Source organism: Trachymyrmex cornetzi, unplaced genomic scaffold (assembly GCF_001594075.2).
Source record: "Trachymyrmex cornetzi isolate Tcor2-1 unplaced genomic scaffold, Tcor1.1 scaffold99, whole genome shotgun sequence".
NCBI lineage: Eukaryota > Metazoa > Arthropoda > Insecta > Hymenoptera > Formicidae > Trachymyrmex > Trachymyrmex cornetzi.
The window spans coordinates 583518-595152 of record NW_017300343.1 but is presented as its reverse complement, the minus strand read 5'-3'; the positions used below and the strand labels follow the sequence as shown (position 1 = coordinate 595152).

General features: G+C 31.4%; 1 protein-coding gene and 1 long non-coding RNA gene across 10 annotated transcripts in view; one reads left to right on the top strand and one right to left on the bottom strand.

The window, feature by feature from the left end:
* The window catches only part of LOC108770136 (dystrophin, isoforms A/C/F/G/H), a 475481-nt gene that overhangs the window by 348318 nt on the left and 115528 nt on the right, over positions 1-11635 (bottom strand). For all 9 annotated transcript variants that reach the window (XM_018521482.1, XM_018521491.1, XM_018521492.1 and 6 more), the window contains one exon: positions 4920-5018. In XM_018521482.1, the coding sequence (XP_018376984.1) occupies positions 4920-5018 (99 nt within the window). The remainder of the gene's footprint in view (positions 1-4919; positions 5019-11635) is intronic.
* Positions 4548-5601, top strand: LOC108770138 (uncharacterized). The gene is made up of 3 exons (XR_001940581.1): positions 4548-4629; positions 4938-5025; positions 5465-5601. It is a non-coding gene; the product is annotated as an uncharacterized LOC108770138 (long non-coding RNA).

Sequence of the window (11635 nt, the reverse complement as noted above, 5' to 3'; positions counted from 1 at the left end):
CTCCACGATCATCTACGAATTCTATGTAAACGAGCTAAAGTCTATCCAAAAGATAGGTTAGATTCTATATAGTTTGTTTCTGTTGTTAATAATTGGTTGGTATAGCAGACTAGCAGCAATCATAACAACATAATTTGTTGTCACATATTTACCGATCACCGGTTAAAGATACTGATGGCTTGCTAAATTAACAAAATCTTTTCTATCAGTGTATATAATTTAAATGTGTGTGTTAAACAATATATATGTATTACAAAAATTAAATTAATAATAAATTTGCTTTTGTAGATATTATATCCGAGGTTTCTATGGGGGAAGCACATTCTTTAAATAGCGCTGCTCTGGAAATTTTATCGGTGACATCATAAAACGATGTCACATCACGAGTATAAGCAACACCGTTATTGTAGCATATTATTAAATTTCTTCTTTGCGTCTTTACTTATACTAAAGGTATAGATAACTGCGTGTTAAGATGAAATATATTTTTCACGGAATTATATATTTCATGAAAATCCACAGGGCAAAGAAAATTTTATCTTACAAAATATTAAATATTAATCAGTGCTCACAATGTCAATAAAAAACAAAACAAATATTTAACAAATATTTCGTTGCTATTTGGAAATATTATGTAAATATTTTTTTTTATAAATCGAAAACTTAAACTAATTGATATCAAATAATTTTAGACATAAAAGTTATTATTATCGGAAAGTCCCAGCACAACGAAAGTTAATCTATATGAATAAATAAAATAAGTAATGAAATAATCAATTAAAGATCTGATGCCTAATTTCAATTCGATCACTGAAACATGTCGTAATATTTTTTGTAATAAATTCTTTATAATTTTTAATTAATATATGTATGCGTCACGTTACTTAATCCATATTCGTATATTGATTACTCCATTTTATAAAAAAAATTTATTGCTTAAAATCAGAATGCTTCTCGAGCGACTAAAAGCACATTTCATGCCAGGAAGCATAACATGCTTCCTGGATCTCATAATTGGGCTTTGTTGGACGAATCCTGTTACGTAGCAGGTGACGACAATGACTTGTGTAATGCTAACAGTGGAGCAAGCTTAAGTAAGCTCATGAGAATAAGGGAAAGATGGGGTAAAATGAGCGAGAGAGAGAGAGAGAGAGAGAGAGAGAGAGAGAGAGAGAGAGAGAGATGGACAAAATCCACTGACAATTACATCGAGTGTAATTGTAATGAGATTTGAAGTGCGAGATGTTAAATATCTTAGTCGCGTATGGAACTATGTAGTCTTCTCCAAATGTATAATTAGTTCCCGCATTAACTTGGAACGATTTCCGTAAAGAGAACGATATAATCCTAAACGCTATCAACTTATATGGAAAATCCAATACGTTTTCGATCAAATTTCTGTCTTCGCTCTGTATACCTTCTGCGCGCCAAAATATCTCTTCCTCGGCATTCTCACAATCGGAAATCAATAGCAATGCCACAGTAACAAACCTATTGTTTTCGGTCATTCCTCAAAATGTATTCGAAAATTTCGAATCTCCGTTCCGTACGTATAAGCAGAAAGAAGACCGTATGATTTGTCATTTGTCAGAATACAATATCACTAATCAATCAAGTGCGCCATTTGTCCCATTCACAACCGCCTGGCGCACGTCATGAGAAAAAAAAATGACTTCGCTTCCATTCGAATAAAGAAGAATTCCTATCTCGAAAGGAAATCCTATCACGCCGTTTTTTCCCGAAGCTTTCACATCAACGAACAAACCTTTCATGCGCGCAAGGTTATTTTTTTCCGATAAGAAATACTGCCGAATTGAAACTAATGATTTGTGTCATTTCCCTATACCGTTTATTCGTGCATCCTTATAGCCACATACACGTTATAATCATGGATTTGAATTAAATTATATGAAATAAAGGAAAAAAGTTATCTCTGACAAAGTGCGCCGTGAAATAAATGAGAAAAATATTTAACGCAAATTAAAAACGGTAAAGTCTTAGAATTAGAATGAGCATTTGAAAAAAAAAGTATAATGAGACTATTGCATCCGCGCGCAAAAGAATGCAACTCGGAACATACCAGTTCCTCGAAGCTGATGTTTTCCAAGATATAAATGTAGAAAGGCAAGGGGAGTGAAGGGACATGTAATAATGTACTCTCGTACCTCGGCCCGAGAAAATTTACAGTAAACGTTATTTCCGCGGTAGAGTTTTTCATGGAAGAACATTACCACGAGACTATGATAACAAAAAGAAACCAGATATTCACGGGATGAGAACATGTAAAAATATCTCGAAGTTTTTACGAAAAAATGAAGTTAACGATATTCTATTAATAAAAAAAAATGACAATTCCAGTAGCACTTTTCATAGCTCTACAGTTCCTTATAACATTAAAATAGAATATATATTTCACATTTTTTATACTAAATCAAAATTAAAAATATGGCACGCTAACTTCGAGAATCTAGCACATTTCCCCTCAAAAAATATAAGAAAAAGATAAATATTTCCATTTTTTACTACAGTTTCCGTTAGTATTATTCAACTTTTACCAAGATATTATGTAATTCAAAAATTCTAACAATTATCAATTTTAATGTACTTTAAATACAGAAAACAACACGACACTTGGAAAAAGTGTCGTACTGATAATTTTAGCGACATTTTTCTTGTTAGTTCTAGCAGAATTCTATGCTTTACAATCATTTTTAAACAGAGATCCAGCTGTTATTTTTTAATTGTGGTTTTATATTTAAAAGTGCGGAAATTTTTTTATTTTCATAAAGAAATGTACAACTACGAAAAGTGCAAAATGATGAAATTACAAGAAGTTTGTTATTGCGAGTACAATTTCATAATTATCTTATATCTATAAAAATCTCAAGATGTTTCTAAGATCGCCATACTCAATTAAAATATAAAGATATTTTATATATTTATACATATATACTCTCTAAATCTGAACCAGTGGATAATAACTGATATCAGTGCCAAGTATGCCACTGGTAATCAGTGTGTGAAATGTGAAATTCCTAACCTAGCTAACCTTTATTATGTGATCTAATTAATCTTATTTTAGTGCATAAATTCAATGAATATAATATTAGAAGATTGAAATTAACATATAAATATCAATATTAGAATATATAATGCTCAAACCTTCTTTTTTTTTTAATTGAACTTCACTGATTATCCAGTGCCAAATATGTCACTGGATGATTAATGAATAGTGGCATATTTGGCACTGATATCAGTGATTATCCACTGATTCAGATTTAGAGAATATATATAAAAAACACAGAATAGATTAAATATAATGAATACAAAAATATCAGTGCTTTATAAATTTAATACATAATATTTTTTTATGCGCGTGCGTTTAAATATAACACAAAATGTCAATATTATATGTACGGTAAAACCTAATTGTGCTATATTAAATTATCCTTTTTATAAAAAATCAATTTATTCGATATTCATTTAACGTGTGCACTTATATAAAGTTAAACAAAAGCATTATATATATATACATATATATATATAAAATACTGTATTAAAGATCATTGTACAATAAAATTAATAAGTTTTGGCGTATGGAAATTTTAAGAAGCACAACATCACACACATCAATCGAGATAAATTTTCCTCTAATTTATACTCCAATTTATTATACTCTACACTGCGTACAAAGCAGCGATTTCGTGTCGCTTACGACAATTCTGGATATCGATCCATTAAGCCCAATGCAATTAACAACCATGGCGGAATAACGCGCAGCACGACGTCGACGCACAAAGGAAGGCGTGGCAATGTTCGTCGGACCCTTAATGCCAATGCCAATGTCAGGGTTTTCCCGGTCAATCACCTACACTTCCCTATCTTTGCATCCCGGAAGTTTTATGCACCCACCGTAATGACTTCGCTCTTTCTCGCGGTCAAGCAGCCTCGCTTTTCATCGTCCGATGATAACTTTTCCACTTACGGTATCACGCTGAATTGGCTGTGAAAAAGCTAGAGGAGCATTTTACCCCTGCAGTAAGCACTTGAGTCGAACCTTGGGGGTTGAAGTATCGACTGCACTGCTGTGACAGATCGCAAAGTTACCGACGTTCGAACTTCTAGCTTTCTCTGCTGCTTTTACCGTTTGTTCGTTCATATGAAACGACGATGAAAAACTACAGTAATAAATATTTAAAGTTTTGCAATATTTGTTTGAGAGAACCCATTGATAATTAAATCGCAAAATAAAATTTTTAAGTTCAAGCCACTTGAAGAAAGTGGAAGCAACTAAGCAGCGTATCTAAGAACTCTTTAATATTTTAATTTCGTAGCCGCTCCGACGGTATGGCTCTTGTACTAATATAAAGATAAAAAGATAGAAGAAAGAAAAAAGGCAACGGCCGCGCTTTCAATAATGCCGCGCAAGCATGAACTAAGCAGCTTGAAAGTAATTGCTGATCACCTTTACAGATCACTTCAGCGAATTGCGATAAACTTGAAAAATGGCTATGTTTTAGTAATGTTTCAATATAATATATTAAAATCTTTATATTTAGCATAATTCCAACAAAATGCTCATGCAATAGAACTATGAACAACGTCACATTAAGTTTTCTGTATACACAAGTAAGCTATCATATCACGCATATTGTCCTTTTAAATATATATAAATAAATAATATTTGTTACTTTTTATTTAAGAAATTGATCCTAAACATCATTATTAATTATGTCCAACATTGATTACACATTTTGATTAATTGGTTTGTACATGTTCGCAAGTTATAAAATTACTTTTACTTGAGAATATTGCTCTAAATAAAAAAATATTTATAGGGATTAATGATAATGATATAAACAATCTTCATTCAAAAGAAAAATCGCTAGGGGTCGAATTATTTCTAATAATTGACTTACCTTCTGTTTGTCCAAAAGATGCATGATATCGTCGACATCGCCGACGACCACAGATTGTTGTCGCAACATCTCTTCTTCGACCGTGAGCCAGTCACGTATCTGTAATGTAACCAGACAAACAATAATTATGACAATATATTATGCTATAATAAAAATTTATAATATAAATAAATAATATATAACTAAATAATCAGAATTGATGTAATCACAATATTTTAAGTAACTGCAGTTATGTTGGAACTTTTTTTATGTAACAGTGCTTTTTTTATTGCTCAAATATATATTTATTTAATGTATCAATATTTTTATCAATATTTTGCCCTTTTTACTGTAAAAAACTTTATTGTGATATAAAAAATAATGTAACTTTACTGATATAAATCTAAAAATAAATTCAAGCAAATGTAGTTTCGTTTAAAAACGATTAGTGATACTAAATTAATTAACGTATTAATCTTTGATATTTATGATCAGTTTACAAATCGATAACTCATTTTAATGAATTAAATACAAATTAACCATAGCGATTAACTCATATCCTTTAGCAAACGTGTGTCGGTGAGAAATATCCCCATCGTTTGAAAATGGTTCAAATCAGATGGAAAAGAGCGAAAAAAGGGAAGAACGCAGGACCGAAATTGGGATATTTGCTGCCGGAAATTAGTAGGGAGTGTCCGTTCGTAAGTGGCCGAGCTCGATTCACCTCGACATACGCTAAGGGTCAAGAACAAGCAAATGCTGAATATATACGGGACATTTCCTAAAACACGTCAAATTTCAGGAACGTACAATATTTTCTGATAAATTTGAAGATATTTTTAAAGGTAAAATTCTTGAATACAAGATTTTATGTTCACAGACATGAACATGTTGTGATAATAGTCCAAGTAATTGTGTGTGAAAAATAACTTTCAAAGAGAATAATTCTCGATCATGAAAAAATCCGCAACACAATTATTTTAAATAAATCGAGCGGCTATTATAAAGCATGAAAGAACATTCAATTGCACATCATAAATTTACATTTTCCAACAATCATTATGGCGAACAGTTTTTTCTTGCAAATAGCTCTATTGGTGCGTTTAATTAAATATCAAGGCAAGTTGCGTAATCGTATTTCCATTACAGCTACGAATTGTAAAGCCAATAATAATCTAATTTAAAAGCCCGTCCACACGTGCGCGAGCGCGTAACGCTTCGCTAGACACCGGAAACATCTCCGCTGGCGATTTTAGCGTGCATGTTCGCTGTGCATAGAATTCTAGTCGAAATACTTCAAAAGATCGTAACAGTTAAATAAACATTTATGACAAACAACATATTGGAAAAAAAAACCACCCTGAAATTCTCAGCCTAACGTCGACTGATCGATCGGTCGGCGATGCAACAACAAGCATGCAAGAAACCCAAACTAGGATTCGAGGGAATCGCAAACGTGGAACTTTCGAGGGAGTCGATAAATCGCGGAAGAGATAAACCGTAGTGCTACAGGAAATTAAGGTCTCGCTCAGTCCGGCAACCCCCGGAGTCTGCCACCTAGACTAAGCTCTTGGGCTCGTTCCGCCTTTCACCCACCCTTGTCCGACTCGAAGAGGCCTTGATTAAGTGCCCGTTGTCAAAGAATGATCATATCCCTTGTTTCCGCCTCAAAATGGACATCGTAGAGCCACATTGTATACATTTTCTTATAATTTATAGTCAAATCATTTTTTTTTTAATTGCGTCGTATAAATATAACATTAAAAATCTTTTAAAAATTATTTTAATGAAAACAAAATAAAAGATACGAGCCAAATTAGAAGTAAGTGCTTCTATTTATCTATATTAATTGAAATATGAATTTACAGAAAAACAAACGTTTTCAATCAAAATTTTACATCAATTTTTGTCAGAATTTTAACAAAATTTATAATCATCTGAAATCATACTTACATTACTCTAAAAATAAATAAATAATTTGGAAACTATAGAGTTGAAAAGAATTGACATAAAATTAAAAAGTTATTTCTTTTGTTCAATTAACAAAAAACTTAATTTTCGAGATATTTCGCTGTACCGGTACTTTTTATACACCTTGTACAACCAACGTGTATTATTTTCATATTTTTCAAAAATCATAAAGCGGGATTTTCTCTCTAAGAGTTTAACGATCGGTTTTAACACCCGAGCAATAAAAAAGACGCGATAAAGCATACCTCCCTTGAAAATAACTGCGACGAAAGTGATGCTTAGCAACGATCGAACCGCGCGACGGTATCCATATTTTTATTATTACGAATCTCGTGGGCTTTAACCGTAAAACATTACATCAAAAACAGCTTTTTTCTTCATAAATACTAAAAAAAAATTGCTCTTAGCTTAATAACCAAAAACATATCACAGCTAATTGTTCGCAAAAATTTATGTTTTATAATATGCATATACATGTTATTGTACTTTATATATTATTATTATATATATGTTTAGTAAACATAAAATAAAATAACTGTAGTATATTTAAACATTGTTTACATATACTACAGATATTTTATATATAAATATTATAAATCAGGAGACGCGGTAGCGTTTCCCGTCAAGTATATTTTTGTAGTACGTTATGAAGAGGATAATACCATGTCATGAAAGAGACGCTCTACAGCGTATCCTTTACAGGAAGAAACTCGCTTAAAAATTGTTTTGTTTAAACAAATTGATGTTATAAAAAAATGCATATATTGGGAAAAAAACAAATTTTTTCAATTAAAATGAGATAACAATTATGTCTGTAAGTGTGCTTGATGCGTAGATATGAATATGTGCATGTATTTTTCAGCCCAATTTATGTCATTTATTCATTCAGATACGTCGTCGTCGTCGTCGTCATCGTCTTCGCAAAATCTTGTCTTCTTTTGCTGCACTTTTTTTCCGCACTTTCTCCACTTTTTCAGTATCTTTTCTACACCTCTTCTGTATTTTTTACACTTATTTTCTGCACTTTTTCTACACTTTTTCTACACCTTTTCTGTACTTTTTCGATACCTTTTCTATACTTTTTCTATATCTTTTTTACATTTTTACTGTATCTCTTTTACACTTTTGCTGCACCTCTCTCGCACCTTTCCCGCATTTTTCCCCATCTTTCATATACCTTTTCTGCAGTTTTTCTACATCTCTACCACATCTCTTCAGCACCTCTCCCGTGCATTAATTTTGCATTTCTTTTGCACCTCTCCGTATTTCTTCTCATCGTTTCCGTAATTCTTTTGCATCTCTTCCGTACCACTTTTACACCTTTTCCGCACCACTTTTACACTTCTTCTGCATCTCTTCTGCATTTGTTCTGCACCTCATCGCATCATTTCTGCACACCTTTCGCAATTCTTCTACATCTCTTCTGCACCGTTTAAGTATCATTTCCGCACTACTTCCGTCTTTTTCCGCATTTATTTCACACATCTTCGCAACGTTTCGGTACGTCTTCCGCATCTCTTCCGCACTTTTTTCGCGTCTCATCTGTGTCTGCGTATATTATCTATTTACATATTTATTTATATATCTACATTATCTATTAACCTGTCGATGTTATCTGTCTACTTGTCGACGTTATCTATTCACCTTTCGATGTTATCTATTCACCTAACTACGTTATTTATTTGGCTATTTATGATATTTATCACCTACGTTATCTACTCGTCTATGTTATTTATCCACTTTCCCACACTTTTGACACCTTTTCCGCATCTTTTCTACACCTTTTCGCATCTCTTCTACATGTAAACATAATTCATAACAAATACGAAAAAGTTGCATTAAAAATGTTGTCACGTTTAAAACGTACGATAGCACTTCGCGTTAATTACCGTCGAAGTTGTCACTAAAAAGTATGCAAGAGAACGAGAATAAAAAAAGAAAGTGACTATCTCGCAAACTTGACGTAGTATTTGTATAGATCGAATGAGAGCGCAATGAGAGTTAATAGAGATTAATCGATATACAAAATATTTATATATTTCGTGGAAAAGAATGAAAAAGTACGTAACAATAAGTGCCATGGACAAATATTATACTTATTGGAAAGACATCATAATTTTCTTAATTATTTTCAAATATCATTATTTTTATTATTATATTAACTTTATCGTTGTTATTATCATAATATTATTATTTAAATATGAATATAAAGTGTACTAATAACAAGAACTTAAAAATTCGTGAAATCAACCGAAAAAGACAGTAAAAATGTAAAAAAGGCGTCAAGTATATTTTGCAAAAAAAAGATACCAAAGATAATGGCAGATAATTCCAGATAATATTGGGCCAATATTGGGGAGACAATTTTTGCCCAATATTGACTATAGATTGTTTTTCAATTTTGGGCCAATATTGAGGAGCCAATTTTTGCCCGATATTGGCTATACATTGTTTTTCCAATATTCGGCCAATATTGGGAAGCCGATTATTATCCCAATTTGCCGACTATTGATTTGCCCAATTAAGATTTGCCCAATATTGCACCAATATTGACGTGTCAATTATGCTGCTGCTGGAAACCTTGCTCATTTTTGAATTTTTATTTCTACAATTTTTTACTTGTTATCGATGTAAAAATCTCTTCAGTTTCCGCACTTCTCATTACGCTATCTATTACATTTTGTTCTCTCATTTTAATGTGTTATTATGTTTAATACGCTTTAAATGTCATCCGTACTTTGTGTAGTATATTATAATTGTGTAATTATTTCATACAACACTGTCTTAAAAGATGTCCAAAGGACGTCTACGTCATAAAGGATGTCTTCAAGATGCCGCTCGGAGAATTGTGTTCTATGCTGGGACTTTTTAAGTAGAGATACTTGAAATATTATTTTAATTTCACTTCTTTTTTTATATTTTTAATGTTAAATATACACACACACACACACACACGCAGAATATAATAATAATATTCTGTTAGTTATTAATCAAGGTCGCTACATGCAAACATAATCAAAGAGAGATAATGATTAATGAACACAAGCAATTACAATGATTAAATCAAATGACAAAAATATTTATTCTTATCGTAGAAATCAGAAATAAAAACTTTGAATATATGTTTCAGCTATATTAAACCTTCATCGGTAATCATGACTACGATAGGTAAATAAACGAAATCGAATCTGCAAAAAATTAAAAAAAATGTTTTTCAATTAACGGCACAAAATGATATTTAAAATTTTAATTTGTGATGAAATGTAGTACGAGACTTAAAAGCACAATGGATATTGAGCATAAAGAGATCATGATTAAGATTTGAAAGAGTCAGTTACATAAAATTATTGCGGCTTATATTATATATAATGATATTCTTAATTACATAATTATATACATATATTAAATCATTTCTAATATAATTATACATGTACATATATGTATATATTACGACAAAATCTTACACAAGAAGCCATTTCCGACATTGTTACTTCCAAACGATAATAAATATGAAAAAATCAGCGCAGGTGCACATTGCACAAAGTTTGTCGATTATCGTCTTACGACTTTTTGATGCGTGAAACGGTTCATTGGACAAACTATTTGATTCTCCTTTTATCGCCTCGCTTTCAAGATTTTTATTATTATTGCTCAATGTGTGTTTGAAAATTGAAAATAATATATCTTTCAGAAGATATTTTGAAAGTTTAATAAAAATACTAAAAGGCGTTTAATAAATATATGAAAAAATTTTTAATAAAGCAACTCTCTTTTTCAATTACATTCTTGTTACGATATTATTTTTATTTTACATACTAAAAATTATATAGTCATATCTAAATTTGAATAATCTGTGTAGGCATTATATACGCATAAATACAAATCTTTTTTCACAATAAAAAAATTCAAAATTAATTTAATCGTAAAAACATAGAAATACTTCTACATTGTTAATTTTAAGTATTTTATGCAAAATACATGTAAGTTCAAACTACACTCACATAATTTATCGCAAGACAAAATATGGAGATCAAGGATCCAATAAGCTGAATACCATAAAGAGACTAAGTTCCAACGTCTGCTTAGCTGCCCTTCCTCCCCACTTAACCAAATCTTAATAAATAGATTATATAATAATGCGCTATTTACGCGCTTCCAAAATTCGCAAAAAAAATTTGCGCTTATTTCGTTTAATTAAAAAAAATTCTTTGTGGTTGAGTAAGCCGTCAGTCAGCTTTCCTACGTGTTAATAACAGCCGATTTGGAAAATCAAATACACAGAATTGATGTGTTATTTATGCGCTTTCATATTCACATAGTTTCAATTTTTGCGCTGCATCCCCTAAGGCACTTCCCTCTTGTAGTAAACAGACATATTCATCCTTAAATCGTTTAAAATTGCAAAATTATGCTATTTAACTATGCAAAACATATCTTCGATTTATGTGCTACTATTTCCAAGCAATTTCGCAACTGGAAATAGTAGCGCATAAATCAAGAGCACAAGAGGGAAGTCCCTTAAGGGTAGCGCGCAAAAATCGAAATTGCTTGGAATTATTAGCGCATAAATCGAAACATATTTTGCATAGTTAGATAGTGCAATTTTGCAATTTTAAACGATTTAGGGATGAATATGATTGTTTACTCCAAGAGAGAAGTACCTTGAGGGATGCAGCGCAAAAATGGAAATTATGTGAATATGAAAGCGCATAAATAGCGCATAAATCTTGTGTGTTTGATTTTCCAAATTGGTTGTTATTAACACG